Raw genomic sequence first — 24022 nt, 5'->3', positions numbered from 1 at the left:
ACGGTGACCTGGTAGGTTTTGTTTCTTAACATCAAATCCTCAACACCTGGAAGAAGAGTAGCTGGCATGCAGCAGGTATTTCATAATATATCTATTGAATGAATAAAAGGAGATTCCCTTGGCTTATTGTATATGTTTGGAGTAGTAATTTATAATGGTATGAGGGAACCTCACTTTTTTCTTGGTTCACCTTCAATTAAAAAAAAAATTTAGTAAACATAAATATAGAACATATGATATGCCAGGCTCCATTTTAAGTACTTTACAAATACTGACTCATTGAAGTCTCACAACACCCCTATGAAGTAGGTAAAATCAAACCCAGGGAGTCTGGCCATGTTCCCAACCATGACACCATGCTGCTTCCTGGCTGATTCTTCTAAAAATGTCAACTCCATGGAGCTTAATGCTCTAAAGCTGTATCTTCATTCTCTCCTAGAAAGTGCCCTTCTCTCTTGCCCATCTTTCCATCCTTTATATCCAGATTAAAGAAGAAAATAAATAATATTATTTCAGTTTTTTTATTTTATTTTATTCCATTATACTTTTCCTTCTATGAAACAGCAAGGACTACTGTTAGTAAAGCTTTTCTAAAGTCACCTTCAAGGGTAAACAAGTGGTTTGACTCCCAGTGGCCACTGGACAACTGACATCGTCAGTGTCTGCCTTTCTTCTTTTCTCTGTTTCCTTCCTACTTTTCTAGAGCTTTTGGATCTCTGGCACAATCCTTCCCTTCTAGCCTTGAAAAGAGACTTTAGTGATGTATGGAGGTTACAAAAAGCCTGAAACTTAAAAAAAGGCCTGCTGATGTTACAAAACATTCTTTTTCTTATGTTTAATCATTTGGCACTTTCCTGTTCTTTTAGAGTTTCTCTCCCAAATACACAAGGATCCTCAGAGTTCTGGGTCTCTGATATAGCACAGAATTCACCTGGGAGGCAATTGTCCTGAGCACGGACACTTGGGATTTAGTTTCACTTCTGTTGCTAAGAAACAATCTGCCTCAGGGCAAGTCATTTAATATGACCTAGACTTGGTTTCCTCACATGTGAAAGACTCAGGAGAGATATTGAGCTGGCTGTTTTAAGGTCTTTTGAAGCTCTTAATTGTGATCTTCTTGGAAGAATTATGTAAGGAAGGGAAAGTACCCAGATATTAAAGTTCCTCTACTGTTCCTACTGATTGTGGTATTACTTCAAGCGAGCCATTGTTCTTTATTAAATGGGGGTGAACTCCTCAAAACTGAAGGATGACAGCTGCTGGAGATGGCAATAGATCAAAACCTATTTACTTGCAGAATTCCTCCCCTATTTCTCTATAAATATCGGAGGGGGGGGGATTATAGCTAAAAATGATATTTCAGCTCTCTAGTCTACATAATAAACTATTCCAAGTTAAATTCATTTAAAAGAAAACATTAAAAGGCCTTTCCCCTTTAGCTTAGGGAGAATGCAGCAGTCATCTTGGTTTCTGAAAATGCAGAAAAATCTTGAAAGAGAGCATTGGTAAGTATGTTGGAACCCCTTTCCTCTCACACTCAGTGGTTCTTTGGATATCTATGCAAATAGCTCTAGCTATTTTGTATTCTGTATGTCCCGGGCTTTGTGATTTCAGAGGGCGTAGGGAACGTTATAAACACCAGCCATTCCTTTTCCCAATGTACTCCTAAACAACAGACTAGTTATTGGTCTCCATGAGTAAATAGAAAGCATGAGGTATGGGCAAGAGGTCACTCTAGAAGAATGCAGGCTATCAGGGTTGCTAGGCTAAGAAATAATAGAAAAGATCTGAATGACTTGCTGTCACTTGATTTATATACTAGAAATTATATACTAGAAATTACCTAAGTTTTTTACTTTAAGGTCAGTCTGTCTTTTTTCCCCAATTGTCCAATGGCATCAACACTTCTCCTGAGAAATACGTAAGCTTTTACACTGACCTAACTTATCTAAGTGAGCATCTCTGCTTGTCGCAGAATCATAAGATATTTGCAGAACTGAATGGAACATGAAAGGACTCTCAGAACACCACAGTTTGTCTCATGCAGAGTCAGACCTAAAGGAAATAGAATACCCTATGCTTTCAGTTGGACGGTGGGTCCAACTGTGAATTAGCTTTATGTTAGGGCCCCTAATGCTAATCGCGCATGTATGTGTGTGGGATTTTGTTTAAGGGTACATCTTTAACCGGACGTTCATAGGGTTGTAGGTCACCATTGAGTGGCACAAAATTTAAGATACCAGTTGGGAAAAACAAAGAAATACAAGTAAAAGAATGAGGGTAGATGGAGAATGAGTGATGGCATGGGAGAATGAAAAGTTACCCTGTCAAAAGTACCTTGAGAGCTTCTGAGCCTGCAGCCTACATTTTGTCATTGCCCTTCTGAAAAATAGCAGAAGAAACAGGAATGAGCTTCTATCATTTTTCTAAGTGACAGGGAAATAAAACTGAACCTTCTTTTCTAGACTTTTAAAGAAATTACATTCGTTAACACTTTCCCCCTAAAGCGTATACACATATTCATCAACCTCAAGACTAGAACTAATATACTTTTGAATTTTAAGGAACTCGAAAGAACTAATGTCTTTAAGGGCGTAGTTTTGGATAAGAAGCCAAACTGAGATAATGTCACATCCATAGTATTCCTTTTGAGCTCTGAAATAAATCTCTAATTGTAACAGCTATAACTTACTCTGGTACTTAGTGATTTGTTTTATTAAAAGAGTATTTGGAAACAAAAGTAGTATTTTTTTTGAAGGTCAGGGTTTGTGTTCTCCAGTTTGCCACCATTTCTGCCACTCCATAATGTCTTGTTTTTAAAAGTGTTTGAGTTCTCAATCCTTGCCAGTTTCTCTCTACATCCCTACTCAAGTTTTTGGTCAACTGTTGCTTTTTTCTATTTGTTCTGATCAGGCTTAAGGTTACATGGCCCCTTTTACTTCTAGCTTTGGTTGTTTTTATTTTCAAAAAAATTTTAAAAGATGTATTTATTTATTTAAGGGAGGGGTTGCTACAGAGGGAGAGGAAGAGAGAGAATCTCAAGCAGACTCCACTGAGTGTGGGGCTTGATCTCATGACCCTGAGATCATGATCTGAGCTGAAATCAAGAGTTGGACAGTTAGCTGACCAGGCCCCCTGGCGCCCCAGCTTTTGTTGTTTTTAAAAATATGTTTGCTGAGATCCTTAATGTCTTATCCTTAATGTCTTATAGACTTTGACCAACTCACTTTCCTAATATAGATGGAAATATGCTCCCTTTAGTTGTGAGGCACCAATGAAGAATGAACATGTTTTAAAAATGTATAATGTTTTATGGGATTGCTGATTTGTGTGCATCACTTATCAGTGGTGTTTAGATCGTGAAGTCTTTATGTGTAATTGACACATCTCCAGTGTCTTGAATTTGTGTATTGTGTCATATCATGCTATTTCACACCTAACTCTACAGACCAGAGACATGTGCCTCTTTTTTGAGTGGTGACTGCAAATGTGGCTTCTAAATCACCTAATGGTGCATATCATAGTCCCACGAGGATGGCCCATGGAAATTAAAGAAGCCTTTTTTGTTGTTACTGCTGATAGGTTATTCCACTTTAATCACAAATGTAGACATGGTAACTAGACTGTAAAGTGGACCATTATAAAGTGTATTTGTAGTGAGCAGAATTCTGAGCTGGTCCCCCAGCGATCCCACCTCTAGGTCTTTACTGTATCTGTAAAAACCTCCTCTTGTATGTGAACTTGATCTAGTGACTTGATTCTCATGAAGAGAATATGGCAAAAGGATGGTATGTTACCAAAGACTCTGACTTCCATTTCCCTAGCCCTTTCTTGACCTCTCACTTGCTGTGCTTTTGAAGCCAGATGCCTGTTGTGAGATACTTTATGGGGAGATCCACATGACAAGGAATTAAAGAAAGCCTTCAGCCAACAGCTGTGAAGCACTGAGGCCTCAGTCCAAAAACCCCTGAGGAACAGAAACCTGCTTACAACCGTGTGAGTGAGCTAGGCAGTGGGTCCTTCCCACTTGGGTCTTGAGTGAGTATAGCCCTGTGAGAGACCCAGAACCAAGGACCCAGCTAAGCTGCTCCTGGATTCTCGGCCCTCAGAAACTCTGAGATAATAGGTGCTGTTTTTTATATGACACTAAGGTTTGGGGTAATTTATTATATAGCAATACATAACTAACATACAATCTTGTTTTTCTATGGGAATAACAGATAACTCTGTTTTTTGTTTTTGTTCCTAACCAAAATCTCAAACTGAGAATAGGAAAGGGGGTAATTTAATCCAACCAGAGTTGTTCAGAGTCATTCAGTGAAAAATAATTGAAAGTATGTAGCCCAACAAATACTGATTAAATTGAACTGAAGTTAGAAATAATGAGCAGCTGAAATGTAAATGTTCATTACGCAGTAAAGTAGAAGTAGGCTAGCAATGATGAGCAAAACTGTGAATGCCAGAAACTGCATTCTGATGCAAGAATCCTGTGATAAACAATGTTTCCTAGACATCAAATATAGTTGAGTTTTTAGGAACTCTAACATTTAACTGAGGAAATTGAGCAGGAAAGGAGAGCATCCAAGAGGTAAGAAGATAACCAGGTAATGAGGAAGCCAGAAGAAGACAATATTGGCATCTGACATGAGTATAGGAACCTACTGAAGCTGAAGTGGGGTAAGGTGGAAAGGGGCATATGGACTTTCTTCCCTACTGGTTACTGGTTACTTAGTTACACTGCTTGTAACTAAGCAGTGCTAAGGTAGCAGAGGAACTAATTAGACCCAAGTAGGTCGGAGGATCAGTGGGAGCAAAGTAAAGGGGATAGCAAATATAAACCACTACTCAATAAATCAAAAGACAAAAAGCATAAAAATATTAGGAAAGGAAATATTGAAAAAGAAGTGAGCATGTGACCAAAAAAAAAGCTAGTAGTGTGTCGAAATACATTTTCAATTCAGGAGGAGAGAGATTAAGAGAGCAGATGCAATAGGGGGTTTGACACAAGTCTTACAAAGTTTTAAAATGAAAATGCTTTGAATTACTGACTTCCAAATGACATATTGTCAAAGGACAAAAGACATAATGCGTTTTTAAAGAGGATTATCCCAATACTTGGTCATATGGAATTCTCACCTGGAAAAAGGTAAATTACGTGTTGCACACAAGTAATAAGATTATTTCCCCAAGTCTAAGGGACAGAAAAAGTCCAATATGTTTGCAGTTTCTACCAGAGTAAGAAATAAGCCACCTTCTCACAAAGTGTTTGGTATGTTTCCTATCTTAAAAAGAGAAATGGGTGAAATTTGATCTTCAAAAGTTCTGGGAAACTTTTAGACCTCAGAAAAGACTGCACTGGGGTTAGTGAGGAAAATGGATACTGGGTGAAAATGGGTATGGGTAATTTGAGCTTTGGTACTAAAGGTTGAGCATTACAAAAGACAGAGGGAAATAATGAGTGGAAGAGAGGAATTAAAGTGCTTACTGTTCAAACTATGTCTATGCTTAGAACACATAGAATGTATTCCAGTGTCTGACACATCAAATTTATTTGAGAACATGCAGACCTTTGCATTGGTGAATATTTCGATATTAAAAAGAGCATATTACAGAAAACCTATTCTTACCAAGGGAATAAACTTTCGTCTTCGAAACTTGAAACAACAAATACAAATAAAGCAAGAAAAACATGCTTTGAAGTGTGCTAACAGATCAAGATTGCATTTAGCAAACCACCTTTTCTCTGTTTAAGAACAATCTCAAGGATTCCAAAACACAATATGCTAATTAAAGGATTTCAGGTAGCAATCATGGGATATTTTCCATGACAGATGAAGAACACAGATATTCGGAAGACTAAAATTGCATAAACACAACAAAGAGACACTGTGTCCCTTTTGCAGCAGTGCAAAGTTAGAGTGAATGCAAATGAATGTGCTGGCAGTAAAATTACACTATTAACCATCTGAAGATTGGGCTCATTACCTAAGAAGGCAAAGCATCAATTTGTAGCATTATAACATTCTGTTTGTGCTGCTGAACACGTGTTTGGATGTTTTTATATATTCTCTATTCATTTGGGTGCATAGTAAGCACTTTCTCATCAGCCTCTTGATAAAAGCTTAATTTTGTATTGTTTCTGTTATATTGTTTTCTTTAATGGGAATGATATTCTGTCTTAAAAATAAACACTCTGTTTATTCTCCAAATAACTCTGAGTTCAGGTTCTTCTATTTCTCATTATCAAATGGCATATGCATGATTACAGATATATCTTAAAATTGAGGCACTCTGATTTGAAAAAAGGTATATTTGAATCACGTGAGGAAAATACTCATTTCAGTCACTCATTCTTTCATTCTTTTAATGTGCATGTATTGAGCTAAGCACATTGGGAAGTTCAAGGATGGATGTGATACTGCCTCTGCCTTTAGGATGTTTCTAAGGCAGAAGTGGTAAGAGTATTATTAGTACCTTCAGAACAAGTAGCGCTATCAAATCTCAGAGGAAAGAGACAGCAGTGGATTACTGCCTTCTACAAACATTTTTGGCTACCTGTAATGTGACTGGCCCTGCTCTGGGGGCTGCGTATATTGAAGGGAAGAAGACACTCAAGGTCCTTGAGCATATGGACCCTGCATCTTGGGGCAGATGGAAAATAAAAAAACAAACAAACACATAAATGATGTAACTTCAGGTAACCCTAAGTGCCATAGAGAAACTAAAGTGGAGTGACATGAAGGACAGTGGGGATATGTGAGGAATGTGACTTTGAGGTCATGAAGGTTTTGGTGAGGAGATAGCAGCTGAGTAGAGATTTGATGATGTTTGGTGGGGGAGGTGTATGAATATCTGAATACAAGGCTTTCCAGGCAGAGAGACCAGTGTGGGAAGGCCTTGAAGCAAAAATGAGCTTGGTATATTCTGGAACAGAAAGAAACCATATAACTAGAGTTTAGGAAAATGGGAGAGTGAGAGATGAGGTCTTAGGTGTCGGAAGAGGCCAGATCCTACTGACTTTTGTGGGCTATGATAAAGATTTTATTTTAAGTGAGAAGGGAATCCACTGGAGACTTTAAAAACGGTGTAGCATGATCTGATTTACATCTAAGAAGGCTCATTCTGGATGCTGTGTGGAAATTCAAATGTAGAATAATAAGAAGGTAACTAAGACAGAGATTAGGTATCTATGAATTTACCCAAGCCAGAGAGAACCAAGGAGAGATTGACTCCAGTAGTCTAACCTAGAGATGATAGATTAAAACCCATGTGGTAGTCCAGTTAATGGTGGTTGGTTTGGACGAGGGTGAAAATTACCAAGGTGAGAGAAGTGGTTGCCTTTCATGGAAAGTTTCACAAAGGAAGTGATGTGGAACTATTTGAATGAACTTTAAATGACAGGCAGGCTTGTGACAAGGGTAGTCACTTACTGATTTATGGAGTGCCTATCATGTGCTGCACACTGGGCTGGGTGTTGGGGGTGGAGCAATGGAGAAGTCCTTGCAGAGAATGAAGAGCAAACTTGCTGAGAAGTAATATTGTTAGATACAAAAATAGTGAGATAAATAGTACGCTTATGATAATTACTTCTGGAATTAGTTCGAAGGCCACTTTATTCTTTTCCTTTTACTGTAGAAAATTGCACGATCAAACTCCTTTGTATGTGACTCTCCTTGAATTTGCAAAAGTGTTAAGTTTCTATCAGTAGACACTCAGTTCACTGTCAGTTGGCAAATTTCATTACATCATTTTCTTAGAAACAGTGATTACTATTTATTTTTCTCATTCTGAGGAGAAATTACAGCCTCATTAGAAAGGAAAAGAGCAGAGAAGAATATAAAATATATGAGAAGTTCATGTACCTAGATGCAAGTAGAACAGTTCATCTGTTTTCAGTCTTGCCCCCTGAATATTTTCCCAGCTGGTTGACCCTACTTCAACTTTCCCTTCTTCTCATTCCTATTGTATACTGCCTCCAAAATGGACTGGCCTAAAGCAGTCCAGTCATGTCTGTTCCCTAGTGCCTACAGAACAAATTCCAAATTCCTTGGCCTGACACAAACTGACCCTACCTACATTTTCTGCTTTATTTCTAACTATACTCTCTACACTCTAATTGTTTTAATCACACTGGACTTCTTTTTTCTCTCTTAAAAATTAATTTAAAAACCGTGGTGAAATAACAAAGCATAAATTTTGCCACCTTACACATTTTTAAGTGTATAATTTAGTGGCAAAGATTGAGGACATTCACACAGTTGTGCAAATCCCATTGCATCTTAAATCACACAGTATCACTATTCCCCTAATATTTTTGGCAATTTATATCTATATGATTTCTGCTAATCTCTGAAATGCTTTCCTTTTCCTTATCAATTAAGGTCCTACATATCTTGAAGACCAGTGCTCAGGTCCTACCTCTCTTGCTTTAGGCTCCTATGAAATCTTATCTGGAAACAGAAGGTCAACTCTGTTGCTAGGTAACAGTGCTTAGAGTTAAAATGACATGTTGGTTGGCAAATTGCATCTAGATTGGGAGGATTTATACAAGAACTATAAATACCAGATGGGGATGTGATACTTTGGTCTTCCTTGAGTCATTAGACAGATTCCTTGCCCCTGGAGGCTAAGTCTATGGAGTTGTACAAGAGATACTGCCTCTCACAGGGCATCGGGCTTCTAATTCAGGAACATTCCCACACTCACCCAATACTGATCTTGTCTCCTTGTATCTCAGTTGTCACCTGAGGGGTCTGGCCTGATGTTTGTACCAATATAGGGACTCCCACTAAAGAGAAATCCTGAAGGTGCCCTGCTGGTCAGTGGTGTTTCTTGTGTGACATCCTTGTAACTAAAGTCAAGTTTGGCCCATAGTAGTCTTGTAAGTCTGAATGTTTCATTGAACCTAAGAAGAACTGCTTTTGGGAGTTGCATCAATAGGTAGAAATGTTGTCCTAAGTACTAATAGCCCTTTCACATCTGGACTGAAAATTGCTGTACATAGGACTAGGATAAGAAAGCATTGCTTACCTTTGGAAGGAGCTGGATTGCCTGCAGAATTCTTTGTCTGTGCCCAGAATTAAGGATTCCAATTTCCAACAAATCCTGATCTTCCATAACATTGCTTCCCTGAAACAAACCCAGAAATATTACCAGTTAAATCAGGCATTTTTACTACAGGTAAATAATGATTTATCTGATGCGGAGAAAAATAACCAACAAGTGAGTTGATTTTTACAAACGAAAACAGAGTCATTCTCCTGTGAGGGTGAGAGCAAGTAGGTGGTGACTGAACTGAAGGTCCTGGGAAAGCTTCCTTCACCTCAGAAATGCTCTCATGGCTCACTATTTATCTGCGCTGGGAATTCAAATTCTGTTCCCATAAAAATGTAAATGCTTCTAACAAGTGTTGCCATTTAGGGTCAACAGTGATCTACCTATATGTTGACATGTATGAATACATTTTTTCTTCCCCTAAAAACAGATTTTGAGAAGAGGACTGATTAAAAAATTGAAATATACTAAACTGGCTAAAAGTGGGAATTAATAATTAAACTTAAAACACTGAATGCCAGACATCTGATCAAGATATGGGGATACAACAATGAATAATTTCCAGGTCACTGCCCACCACTGCCTTTATTCTTTTCAGTCCAGGGATGGAAACAGATTTTCAAAGGCAGTGAGAGTGCTATGAATGTGCTATGATGGTGACACATGCTTGGGAACCCTGAGGGGATGTGTTTTCAGTGGAGATGATGTCTGATCAGATATCTGAAGCATGATTAGGACTTAGCACTCAAAAGAAGATGGGCACAAGGGAAATTACGTACAGTATCCTGTAGGTGAGAAAGAACATAGTACATTAGGAAGCACTGGGTTCTTGGATGAGTTGGAGAGAAGAACAAAAGGTAAGGCTGGCAAGGTAAGCCAAAGTCAGGCTATGCACACATTGTACGCCTGCTGGAGGAATTCAGACTTCATCCTGACCACAACAGGAAGCCATGGACAGATTTTAAGAACTGGAGTTACATATGATATTCCAAATTTAGAAAGATCGATTTAGTTTAGTTTTAGTTCAGTTTAGGGGCTGGGCCTCACAGTTTCCTTACCTATAAAATGACAAAGTTAAGCCACATGATCTCCAAGGACCAGTCTAGTCCTGAAATTCTCTGATTTCAATGATTTTTGTTTTAGGCCTCTGATTAATTTCTAATATGGAAATTTATAGATTGCTTAGTTTGTCCCTGAATTTTAGTCTTTTGTAGTTTGTAAGCTAGTTTTCATTTAAACTGAAGGGTCTATAGAGAAGTTCAGAATTCAGATCACTCCTTTTCTTGACAAATCAAACTACCTTATTAATGTGTAACAAAAACACTTATGAGTAGAAATTACAGAAGACTTATTTATGGAGAGAAATGGGTATAGACAGATATTTAAAACAAGAGAACAGATTGGAAAGGGCAATCCTGGGAGCATGAAGACCATTAGGAGCTACTGCAGTTGTTTGAGAGACAATGTGGGCTTAGACTGAGGTAGTGGTGGTCCTGGGAGATAGAAAGATACGGGTGGGCTTGAAACTATCAAGAAGTTTGACTCAGTGAGTGAATACATGGAATTATGGAGAAATGCAGAAAGTACATTAGTTCTGGGCTTGGGCAATGGGGGTGAAGCATAATGCCTTCTCCTGAGATAATAAAGGAGGATGAGCCAGTCTAGTGTGGTACGAAGGGAGACTAGTATCTTTCCCTGTATAGGGGCAGAATAGATGGATGTAAACAATTTAATATCAGACTGCATTATAAATGGATAATTGATTATTTCTAGAAAGATTAAAGCCATAAGAATGGTCCCATAGCTAGAGATTTAAAATGGGCCTTCACTGGACAAAAACATGCCACCTACTCAAGATATCATTCCTATGCTTAAGCTACCCTGGCCTTCTCAGAGGAGGGAGAATGATCCAGGTATATAGCAGCATGATAATGAAATGCCTAATGAAAAACAAATAAAGCCAGTCTTGGCAAAATGCCATGGGAAACATTGCCCTCAAGAAATTACTCTGTGCACACAATAGAGCATGGCTAAGAATATAAATGGCTTCATTTTGAGAAAGCGTTATTATTTTCAGCATGGACCAGTATGTCATGAGTAGGATTTATGAGACCATTATCTATTTGACTTTTAGTCTTAAAAGGGTTTCCAGAAGGAGTTAAAAGGGTCTTGAGAAATAAAAACAGAAAATAAAAAACAGGAAACAAAACACTTTGTCCATCTATGTGTTAGACCATTACCAGGTTTTCCATGGGCTAAATTAGCAGCCCACAACATCAGCTCACACACATTCTTTGGTGTGTCTGTGTTTGCCTTCTGCTTCAGTAATTATGGAGACCTACTATCTATAGGTAATCCTGAAAATTGTATTTCAGTATTTGAATACTGAAATGATATGAAGAATTAAATCCTTAAAACCACGGTTCTTCCTCTCCACTGCCAACATACCATCTTCTCTACCTTCAGGAGGAAGAACCTTTTTGAGAAATTGTAAGGAAGTTAGATATCTTCTCTTTGGGTCAAATTTCCTAGCATATGGAATAATTACCAAACACTTTTGGAAAATGAGTGAAAATTTGGGAAGCCCGGTGCAAATGGTGAGAATGTGCCCAAGGGGGAAATGGTACTAATTGTGGAAATGTAAAGAAAAGGATTCACTGTCCCCAATGAGGCATGCTGTGAGAAATTTTCTATTTTCTCTCTTATTGCAATATATAGAGATTACCAAAAATATCCTGGTGCATCATCTAGCAAGTCTTTTTTTGAACCACCACCAGGCTTGGAGTCTAAAGATCTGGGTCCGAATCTTGTTTGAGTAAACTTAGCTAAGTCATATATTATTTCTAGGTCTCATGGTCTTCACCCATAAAACGCAGTTCAATGAATACTCATTCAGTTCTAAGATGCTATGATTTCAGTCATGTCTAACTTTTGATTAGTATCCTTATATGTGAATATAGATTGTATAATTTGTAGTTGCATTTACATTTACATTGCAATTATATCTTAAGTGTTTCAGAACTTGCAATCTAAAGTTAGCTTTAAGGAGTATGGTTGACACTTGAACAACACGGGTTTGAATTGCAGGATCTACTTAAACTTTGTGGGTTTTTTTTCAATAAATACAGTACAGTACTGCAAATCTATTTTCTCTTACTTGTGATTTTCTTAATAACATTTTCTTTTCTCTGGTTTATTTTATTGTAAGAATACAGTATATCATATATATAACATATGAAATATGTGTTAATGGACTGTTTATGCTATTAGTAAGGCTTCCTGTCAACAGTATGCTATTAGTGGTTAAATTTTGGGGGAGACAAAAGTACAGCAGATTTCTGGCTGCATGGGGCAGTGGGGGGTGAGGAGGGGGCTCAGGACCTTCAATGGTCAACTGAGAAATTACAGAGAAACACAAGAATGTACTTTTTTTTGGACAAATTAATCTCAGTACTCAGGTAGGAACTTATAGCATTTCTTATTAAAAGAATACTTTCGTTCTGTAATATCATGAATTCTTGCAGCTTTTCAGAGAAAAATAAAATATTTCAAATCTTACAACTAACCATTTCATTTGCACTTGGGTAACAGATGTGCCATCAAAGACAATAAACATTTCCATTCTTCCTGGGGAGCTGGAATTTATTCTCCTGTTATGACTTGCCTTCACTAAATGTTAGAAAATCTCAGTTTATCCTTTCTCCCCCCACCCCCACCCCCCATAATAGCTAAATGTAAACTTTAGCTCTCTCCCTCCTCCATTCATTTTCCACGTGACTGGCAGATCAAGGGTTTCTGGGGTAAAGCTCCATTATGCGTGTCTTCTGCTGAATCAACGACCACGCTGCACACTCTACCTCCTCATCCCCAGTACACATGCTTTGTCTTCACCCTCATCGCCCATTTACTCCTCAAGCCATCAAAACAAGTTTTTACCCCCACTAACCCCATAGAGTTTCTCTTCCAAATGTTGAGAAGGACTTCTCAATTGCCATATCTAGTTGATTCTTTTCGAACTGGATTTCAAAAATGTGTTAGCCACGTGTGGCTGGTGTGCTGGACAGCATGAATAGAGAGTATTTCTGCCATCAGAGAAAATCCTATTAGACTGTACTTCTTCACAATAAAAGACATTGAAACTGTAGTTGAATCACACAGATAGGGCAAAAATGTGGACTGACAGGGAATCAGAATAGGGAGTCAGAAATACTCATGAGTCATCTTTAGGATATAATTGATGTGTTTCTTAGTCAAAGTTCATGAACATAAAATTGAGGAAGTTTAGAAATTTTCTTCTAATTTTTCAGTCATTAAAACAAATTAGTAGCAGTTCTGTTTTTATTAGCATTTCTTTCTTCTAGGCCTAGAAATCTGTGCTACCAAAAGGACAGATCAAATCAAGGAGTAATTTGTTATTTTCTTGCACACTGCCAGGCACATTGCACAAGGCAGTTAGGGAATAATAAGCAGTAGGCAAAGTTGCTTAGTTAATGACTTACTAGAAGGATCAAAGGCCCAAAGCAGTATTTGTAGAATAACTGTTCTTTTACTGACAAGAAATATCTAATCCAGGAGGTCTTTACTGCTTTCTTAAATCATGGAATGAGGAAAAATAATATATTTTATGCACGGAGAGCTGGAAACTGAAGTTTCTCTGACCCTGGAAAGAATATTTTATATTACTGGATTTTTTCCACCTGTGATAAACTAACAAGATGACCAAGTAGAATAAAAAGTAGCATTTTGCACTTAATGTTCCACGAGAAATATAACAGCTATTTATTGAAATCATCTCTCAAGTATATCTAAACTGATTGCTTCTGTCTCTCAGAACTCCAGCTTGAAAAGAATTCTTATTTTCACAACTTCAATCCCAGATTATATTCATTTAGCAAACTTTCCTTCATGTTGCATATTATATATAATAAATGCCTACAAATGCTAGGGAAACATATTTAAGAACCACAGGGAACTTGTTTCTTTTTAATATAAGCTTAAGTTGGATGTTATTTATTCTCTCTCTTCAGTCCAAGACCGAAAAAATCAAGAGGATACTGTCAATCTGGAGAAAAATTTCTTTTGCTCTATAATTAACTACACTAGATTCTTCTCCACAATTTGTGTGGCCCGAGATATTTAAAATAGAATATTTGTATAATGGAATGATAGCAAGATCTTGCAAACTCACACATGAAGAAACACATATTTTAGTTTATTTTTAATATTTTTTTACAGCATAAATGATGTGGTGGCATAAAACTATACATAATATTCTTAGAATAATGCAACTTCTTAGCTTCTAGAAAGGCTGTGAGTCTATTTGATACCAACTTACAAGTAAACCGAATGCATGTCTTTTCTGCATGATTAGTATGGTAACTATTGGGATAAGTCCCAGATCTACAATCCCCCTATCAGTGTTGCAAAGTTCTATTTCGTTTATCAGATGGAAACATGGGTTACCATAAGTAATCAGATAATGGAAGATATGCTTCTTCCAATTTTATTTTATTTTTTAAGATTAAAAACATTTTTGTTGCATGTGTGCTTTTTCCAGTTTTAATTCCCTCTCTTACACGAATGGAAAACAGTATACTTTTTACCTCTCTACCTTAGCCCTCTGTTTGAAAATATTCTATTGCAATGGAATTTCTTGTTCATAACCTAACTAGATTTCACATACTTATAGAGTTTCTCAGATTCTTCAGACCACGTGGGTTATTGACTCAAATAAATGTCACATTACTGAGCAATAGTTAGAAAGCATCTTATATATGTAAGGTATATATCTTAATAAATAAACTATATCTTAGAATTATTTTTAAGATTAGTATTTAATAGCTAACATGATTGTCGTTTTATAGTACCAGTTGTTGCCTCTATTTTTCAAGCCTGTTTTCCCTTTGAAACATCTGTTCTGAAGCTATGGAGACAGAGGGAGGGAGAAAGAGAGAGAGAGAGAGAGAGAGAGAGAGAGAGAGAGAGAATTTAAGTAATCAGGTATTTATTTGGTAAAGTATTGAGCAAGATTTGATGATTTCATAAGGCGCAATTCTAATTCATTTGAGAGTGTTCACATGTTCATGTATATTTTAGAATTTTATATATATATATATATATATATATATGTCTTCAAAGTCATTTATATAGTAATTTGTACTGTCTTGGTCAAAAGTTTCACAGATGCAAGAGGAAACCTATTCATTTTTAAGGATGTTAATCCAACGGTCTTACAAGAAGAAACACAGCGGTGAACAAAACTTATTTGTATGTTCTTACTTTTTTCCCAGATAACATACATATGAAAATATGAAGCTTATAAACATCTACTGTCTTTCAGTTTTCACAACAATATCAGTTGGGGTAAGCATGAGGCAAATTACTCACTTACTGAGTTCTGATTCTGTGCTTCATGCGTTTTTTTTTTCTTTAAGATTTTTATTTATTTATTTGAGAGAGAGTAAGAACAAGAGAGATCACAGAAGAAGAGGGAGAAGCAGACCCCCTGCCAAGCAGGGAGTCTGATGCAGTGCTCAGTGTGAGGCTCAGTGTAGGGCTCCATCCCAGGACCCTGGGATCATGACCTGAGCTGAAGGCAGACACTTAACCAACTGAGCCACCCAGAGGCCCCAGCAAGGCCCTCTTCTAAATGCCTAAGACATATTACTTTATTTAATTTTCACCATAGCTCTCTGAGGTAGGTACTTAACTTGCTCCCTTAGCTAAGAGGGACCTTTCTCCTATTACCTGATACTGCCTTCAGTGGGGCTAGTGTGGGAGAGAAAAGGTTCAGTAAAAATATGTGGCTAGATCTAAACTATTTGCATTTTGCTTTAGAGCCATATGAAATTCACATTTGAAAGCAAATGTTCCAACATATTTTACGTTTGATTTCACAACGTTTGAGCAACAATGAATCTTTCTTTATAGAACAGAATTTGGAAAGCTTTCTGACCTAATCTTCCCTCCTCTGCTCCAGTCCTCTCTGTTCACTGAATCATGGAATCAGGGTTGGCAGGGACCTGGGGGGTTTTCTAATCTAAACGTTCCCTAACTAACCACAAAGCTTTAACTTCCCTCTCTCTTTTGAAGTGTGGTGTCTAGCTGGGTTACACCATTCCCAAAGGGGTAGGGTGGATATTAAATGCTTTAAATGGTCTTTCCCAATAGCTGAATCCAAGCAGGGGGTGGGGATGGGGTTAGGGGGGACACCTCAGTCCTACTCGTTTAGTTCCCACCATGCTGCAGACTGAGTGTGACAGGAGAGCTATTAGAAGAACATGCCAAAAGTGGAGATGAAAACAGTTAGCAGCTGTCCTGTGTCCTTTTCCAATCACAAGCTGTGAAGTTAAAAAAAATTTTTTTTTCCTTGGGTAGGCTGTACATAATCTTGGCAGGTATCTGAGTTTTGTTCTTCTATCTAATATGCTGAACATTCCTCAGTGCCTCACAAGAGAAAACTGAGCAGCAATTAGGTTAGTTTGGACACCCTGCTCTTAACAGAAGAGGAACATGGCACCTTCCTATTTACAACAGGCATCTCTTGCGAGTTGTCTCTCACTGGCGGTACAGAGCTCCACAAGGAAGCTCCTCTCTGGAGAAACAAAGAGAATTTGCTCCTGAGAATAACCAACACAGCCACACATTTATGAAGCAGAAAAAAAGTGCCTGAGATGATTAATGTTAACAAGCAGCCATTAAGCACTCACTGAGTACCACATATTTTGTCCCCCTTACTTAGAAACCTTACTATTGGGTTATGAGATAGGAGGCATAATTTTATATCACAGACAAGGAAACTGAGTCCCAGAGCTCTGAAACCACTGATCAATGTTTTACTCTTTCAGACTATGACACTCATGTTTCCTTTGCTACAGAAAAGAAATCAAATGTTCAGGAGAGGACATCTTCTGGATGGAGATCCTCAGTCAACAGATGTGTAACACCACAAAGAAGTAACTCCCATGATGCTATTTTCATACACAGCCTCTACTGACAGACCACTAGGAGTGACTGCCATGGATTCCCCAACACAATTTCAAATAAATTATTTACCTCTGAAAGGTTAAGCAGTTAGTTCTTACAACTGCCTTAGTATAATCTAGAGCCCAAGCATGTTAATGTAAATGACAGAGTCTGGCTAAAGCACCAAGTAACTTCTCATGTTCTAAGCCAAGACTATGCTGGAAGGTGGGAAATAACAGCATGGCATCAACTTGGCGCTTCTCAGCTCTTCTGTAGAGCCTTGTCAAACTCTCTTGTCTGGTCAACTGGGAAAGGCCATGTTGGATTTATTTTCTTTAGGTCTCTTTCAAAGCCAGGATTTAGTAGGGAGGATGTTTGAAAATGATCCAATTAGGTAGAAAATGTCTGGAAATGTATTAAGGGCATTTGTGCCCCTAATTTTTTTTTAAAGATTTTATTTATTTATTTATAGAGACACAGAGAGAGAATGAGAGGCAGAGACACAGGCAGAGGGAGAAGCAGGCTCCATGCAGAGAGCCTGATGTGGGACTGGATCCAGGGTCTCCAGGATCATGCCCTGGCCTGCAGGCGGCGCTAAACTGCTGCGCCACCAGGTGTGCCCCTAATTTAGCATGTTCTGATTCCAGAGAAAAGAATCAGTTGCAGTTCCCTGAGATGGCTACCCAGGATGAAGGAGCCTGTCATGGTGAAGGTGGATAATTTAGTCCTCTGGGAATTGGGAGACCGGTCATAAAGGCAACTCATTAATCCATCAAAGAGATAGTTTCTCAAGAGTGGGTATATATAGATGTAAGGATCATGAAGTTGCCTGATACTTAATTATATTCAGAAATAGTTAAGTAAACGTAGGAGGAGAATAGCAATGAGGAAGAGAAAGGCAGGGAGGGAGAGAATAAGAGAGAGAAATTTTTGCTTATTAAAGGTAAAGGTGGTAGTGAGGAAAGTAGCGTCGCCAGATAAAACACAGAAATTCCAATTTATCTAGGATTGTATTTTTTTATTTGCTTAATCTGGTAGCCTCACAGAAGAGGCTACTGAACGCTGGAAATAAGCTAGCAGAGTCCAGTCCACAATCAGAACTACTACTGGAAAAAAAAAAAAAGAACTACTACTGAGGGAGGACTTGCCACTAATTCATTTATTCAACATATATTTGTTCACCTGCTATTTTGTGAATACTTACTATGTGCCAGGCACTGAGCTGGGTCCTGAGACACAATGAACATAGAGCAGACAAGGTCTTTCTGCTTTTAGAGTCTATAGTCTAGTGGGGAAAACAGGAAAATAACAAAATAAAGAAATAATGCAAGTAATTATTATTTCAAAAAGTTTTATGTAGGCCAAGACATATTAAGGGCTTTATTTTATTATGTACAAAAACCCTTGAGATTGGTACAGTTATTACCCTTATTTACAAATAAAGAATTGACACAGAGAAGCTAATAATTTGCCCACGCTCACATGTCTAGTAAAAATTGCTCTAAGGGAAATTAATACAGTGCTGTTGTAAATAAAAATTACAAAGGAGACTTATGTTAGAAAGGATGGTCAGGAAAGCCCCTCTGAGAAAGTGACATGTAAACTGAGACATGAGGGATTAGAAGGAGCAATCAAACCACGAGCAGAACCATTAGAAGGGTATTTTGAAGGAAAAGCAGGTGCAAAGGAACTGAGATGGGGCAAGAGCTATATAGATTCTAGGAACAAACAGAAGGCTAATAAGACTAAATTTAGTGACTGAGGCAAAGAGGACATTGGAGGGGAAATAGGGCATAGATAACAGAGATCCTGACAAATAAATAAAATCCTTGATTTTATTCTAAATGCAGTGAAAAACACTGAAGAACACAAATTGACTTATATATATATATTTTTATTATACTCTGACTATAGTGTGAAGAATGGATGGATGAATTGGGTAACAGGAAACTTGAGCTTAACAGCCTGAATTGAAACAATAGCCTGGAGACTCTGGAATCTGAGGAAAACGGGATGAAATATGACCTGTTGAAGAACCACAGGAGTTGGCCTCACTGGGAAGTCAAATTTCCAAGCTAAATATAATCTTGCATCTGAATCAAAAAGAAAAGCCAGATGGCAAAGATAAAAGTCAGAATGGTCTTTGATATAGTGTCTTAATTAATACAACTGTGAACAGAGATTGAATAATACCTGTTAAAATGTAAACATCCATACTTCATGAACCCACCATTTCTATTTCTTTTTTTCTTTTCTTTTCTTTTCTTTCTTTGTTTTTTTTTTTTTTTTTTTTTACCATTTCTATTTCTAAGTTGTAGACATTATTGGTAGGCTGATCCCCTTCTCCCTTGCTATCTTCTACTATGGAGGCTGGAAAAACTAAATGATTCAACCTCCCTTGAAGTTGCAGGTGGACATGTGACAAAATCTGCCCAGTGGGGAACTTCTGGAAAAACTTTTGCTTTTCTGATTAAAAGGAAGAAATTCACCTGGTGTCCTCGTGTGTCCGTAAGAAAGTGGCTTCAGACTTTCCCCCGATGATGAAGGGGTTTATTGTTCATATAATGTGACAGAGATGGGTTCACAGTCAGTTAGCCACCAAAAACAAATAACCCTACTGGATATCTGTAAGCAGGCAGACATGAATTATGGGAGAGTTAGTCCCTAAATAAGAAAGGTTTAAAGCTGTCTCCGTATTTTGCATACAAGTGACTCGGGCCAGTGCTCATCTGTTGTTAGTGAAAATAATGATGAGGATGTGGACTGTGGCATGTAATAGGGGTCATAAATAGACAGCAGGGCCATCAAAATTTACCTTAGACTGCCTGAGTGCCATAACCACAAAGAAGAGCAGAGTAGGATACAAGAAAGAATCAAATCTATCAGAACAAAATTGGGAAGGGTATGTGCATCCATCTATAGATTGATTCTGTGATTTAAAATTGTGAAATCTCACAGAAATAATTAGTTGAAGGAATTTATCTCCTATGGATTTTGGTTTCTGTTCATAATCGCTAGATGTGAAATTACCAAAGTGTTCATGGGGTTGACAGATTTTAAATCTAGGAGTGGATTTTAGCTTCTAATTGAAGATGACAGGCATCTCAGTTTGTATAGTCATTGTGGTTCTAAAGGAAGTATGTTTCTACATAAATTTAACTTTTTATAGGAAAGAATTTTTACACTTAAAACTTGAACACATTATAATCTTAACAGAGCAGAAACAGGGAAAATATTTGAGGGGTTTGTTTGGTTGGCCTCAGTGTGTGACTTTCCCCCCAAACTCTTGAGATGTCAAAGTTTGTGGTCAGGTCCTTCGTAGCCTGGAATGTCTTTGGTGGGCAGTAAATGGTGATTACTCTTATTGAAAGACTTGACCAGAATATTCCTGACTTTTCTCCACATTTATTTTTGGTTTTGGTTTTGGTCTTGAAGATCTTCTTTGGTTTAGTTTTTGGTCTTGAAATGCCTTCAGTAGAAAACATTTTTTTCCTCATTAAAACTGTTTTGGCTTGCTTTACATAAAAAAAAAATTGGTGTTGGGAAAACTCACTGAATGTGTCTCCCCAAAATTCATATGTTGAAACCAAATTCCCAACGTAATATTTGGAAGTGGAGCCTTTGAGGGGGTACTCATGTCTTGAGGACACAGCCCTCTTGAATGGAGCTAGTGCTATATACAAGAGGCTTCAGAGAGCACCCTTGCTCCCTCTGCCATGTGAGGACACACAGAAAAGATGGCTATCTGTGAACTAGGAAGTGGGCCTCTATCAATCATCAAATATGCTGCCTTGAATCTTGGACCCGCAGCCTCCAGAACTGTGAGAAATAAATTGCTGCTCTTTATAAGCCAAGCAGTGTATGGTATTTTGTTATAGCACCTTGAATGGACTAAGGCATAAAACAGCACTGGAATTAAATATAAGGAGGGTTAGACAGGCAGGAGGCTAATCCAACCAAGGGATGAAAGAAAGCTGAGAAAAATCACAACTAAGAAGAGTCCTTTGGATTGCTGTAGAGTTGTCTAGCTCTACCATTTGGCCTAGGGTTGAATACAAAGGGAAAATTTGTGCAAGGCACACAAACATGCATGTTCTCTATATTGCATGCATCTCTTTCCTAATATTCTCTTACCATTTTCCTCACTAAATAATACTACCAAACAAGAACAAGAGGAAGGAGAAAGAAAAGGGTGACACCTTTTCTCATGAGGAATATTATTAAATGTCCCCTTGTCTCATTTTTCTAATTTAAGAGAGAAGTTCTTGAGTTTTACTTCAATATTCACTGGTACCAAAAACATCACAAATTCCTTCATATTACTTTGGGCATTATTAAAAATGGACACATCTTATCTAAGTTAAAGCCAATGCTAAATAGACTATAGAATCTCTTATCTCTATCTCCTTAGTGTTATAGGTCCTATATTCTTCATTGGATAGCAGAATTCTTGGGAGAAATGATCATGCCTTAAGCATCTTTGCATCTTCCTTATTACCTAAATTTTGCTGAACTTTCAAATAAAATAACTTGAAAAAAAATGAATGCTAAGTAAGAACAAAACAACAACAAAAAAAACCATGGGCCATAGGTTTATAAAAATATCCAGTCTAAGGATCACCAAGTAAGTTTGTAGCAAGAAGGTTGAAAAGTTTGAGCTGAACATTCTAATATTCAGGATGTCTGATTTTTTTTCCTAATTGAAGAAAAGATAAAGATGGAATTTCCGGTACACGATAACACCAAAATGTTCTTAATTTTCTTCAGTTTTGCAAATTCTCATGATTTGATTTTCATCCAGGACTGTCAGTTGAGACATCTGATAATCTAAAAGCATTCAGAGAATTAGGATCCCATATGGCTCAAAAATATTTCCTTTCCGACAAGGAGAAAGAGAACACACTGTGAAAATAATAGTGGTATAGTCTTTGGTTTATGTGTACAAGGAGCACAAATGAATTTAAACCATTATCTGTGGTATAATAATCATTGTAATGATCATCAGGGTCAATTATAATGAATAAAATAAGAAGAATATACAGTTCTCATAAGCATGTTTGTATTATGAAAAAGCAGAGGTATATTTGAAGGCAATGATAGCAATGAGTTATGTTTAGTCTTATGAAAGCAGCATTCATTGGAAATGAGCCCCAAATTAGAGAGTTCTGACTTATCACTAGCTAATTGTGTAAACCTGGAAAAGTCTTTTAACTTCCTTGGGACTTCATTTTTTTAGCTGAACAATGATAAAATTGGACCAGATGTTCCTTTTTAACACAGCATCTGTTCTGAAGGTTATAGCTGGGAGTGAATCAACTCATGTACTTATATTGTTTGAAGACTATTTCTTCTTGTTTGGGGGAAGCCATTTTCTTTAAATAAGTGTTGAGTATTGAGATACATTTAGATAATGATGAGAGAGGATGGAGACTTGATTGGGTTCAGCCAATGGCACCTACTGAATTAATAATAACAGGAGTAAAAATAATAATGACTGGCAACATTCATTGAGTGTTAATGGTGTGGGGGCCAGACACTGCTTTAAACTTCAGAAAAACTCTATCTAATAGATATGACTACTAATATTCCCTTTTTACAGATGAGAAAACTGAAGTTGAGAAAGAACTAGAAACTTGACTGAGATCACATAGTGGTAGAGCTGCTGTGACAACTGAGGTGGCAATAAAGGAGATAAGGGGAGCAGATAACCAGATGTCCTCACATCCCATAGTGTCCAGACAAGTGTCTTACACATGGAATTGCCTCACAGAGATCAGATGGGGGTAGTTTCCCCTTACTAGTCCTGCGGTCTGCATCAACTCTCCTTCCCACTATCTCCACTAAGGAACTGGAGGTTAATAAAGAGGATGGAATTTGGGCCTCCTAGGTTCACATTGCAGTTTTGCTTTCTAATAGCTGAGTGACTCTGGGCAAGTAAGCTTCCTTTCTTCGTCTGTAAAATGGAGATACCAATGACGCCTACCTTTTAGGGATGTGGTACATAATGTTTATGAAATTGCTTTATAAACTATAAAGTAATATTGCTAAAAATAAAGCATGCCTGCTAGAGATTACTTTTTTTTTCTCCCATTTTTTTCGTTAAGAACATAGAGCTGTAAATCTTCTAGTTTCATGTTGTTTTTGGCAGAAATAGTCTATTCTGAAAGAGGCAGCATGTGTGGTGGGAAAAAAAATGTGGGTTTTATTCCTAGCTCTGCCATTTACTTAGCTTTTTGGCCATGGGCAAGTGGCTTAATTGGGCATCCCACTGGGCCCTAGGCTCAGAAGGGCCCCGTGCTTGGGGTTTTAATGCTCTGTGGTTGCTGTCTTAAAATTCTTCAGCATTTTTTCTTTGACTTTGTATTTCCTAAGTGAAGACTGATGGGACAATGGAGTATGTGTTCTGGTTTCTCACCATGACACAGAGATGGGTTCTACTGAAAATCTCTTCACTGCTTCCTAGGTTCACTGGCCCTTGGCCCCGCTGGCCCCCCTCTCTATCTGGTCCTAAAACTGCTGCTGCTCTGCTCTCTACCTCCAGCAGGTTGTGGGCACTGGCATAGGACAGGTTAGAATTGGGTGTTCATATTCTGTGGCACCTCAGGGTGGGGTATGGGGAGTATGGTGTCCCTTATTCTTCCACTGGCTGGCAGTACCGTGGCATGTCTGGTGGGCAGTGAGCCAAAGCTGACCCTTTTACCCTTTACCAAGCATTTGTGGACACAGAGATTTGAAAATCCTTGGAGGTCCTCTGTCTACCCCATAGGTTCAGGTGATGGGCCCCTAGGAAAGGGAGACACGTAGATTGACTTCCCCTGACCCTGCTCAGTTCAAGGTTCTGGGCATTGGTCCAAGGGCTGTTGGAAGGCAGGGATTCACAGACATCAGGCTCTGCAGTGAGGCACTTGTGTCTGCATCGGGGATGGGGTCCCAGGTGTCTGGACGGTTTGCATGGCCTGCAAGTTAACTTGTACTTGGGAGCACTCCCTTGCCTGGAAAACTT

At 38.0% G+C, this 24022-nt stretch overlaps 1 protein-coding gene across 10 annotated transcripts in view; it reads right to left on the bottom strand.

Moving 5' to 3' along the window:
* ANKS1B (ankyrin repeat and sterile alpha motif domain containing 1B) overlaps positions 1-24022 on the bottom strand; it is a 1038970-nt gene that overhangs the window by 300050 nt on the left and 714898 nt on the right. For all 10 annotated transcript variants that reach the window (XM_055336281.1, XM_055336283.1, XM_055336282.1 and 7 more), the window contains one exon: positions 9031-9129. In XM_055336281.1, the coding sequence (XP_055192256.1) occupies positions 9031-9129 (99 nt within the window). The remainder of the gene's footprint in view (positions 1-9030; positions 9130-24022) is intronic.

This window comes from Nyctereutes procyonoides, unplaced genomic scaffold, assembly GCF_905146905.1.
Source record: "Nyctereutes procyonoides isolate TBG_1078 unplaced genomic scaffold, NYPRO_anot_genome, whole genome shotgun sequence".
Classification (NCBI taxonomy): domain Eukaryota; kingdom Metazoa; phylum Chordata; class Mammalia; order Carnivora; family Canidae; genus Nyctereutes; species Nyctereutes procyonoides.
The sequence above is the reverse complement of the archived record's forward strand: the minus strand, read 5'-3'. Positions and strand labels throughout refer to the sequence as shown.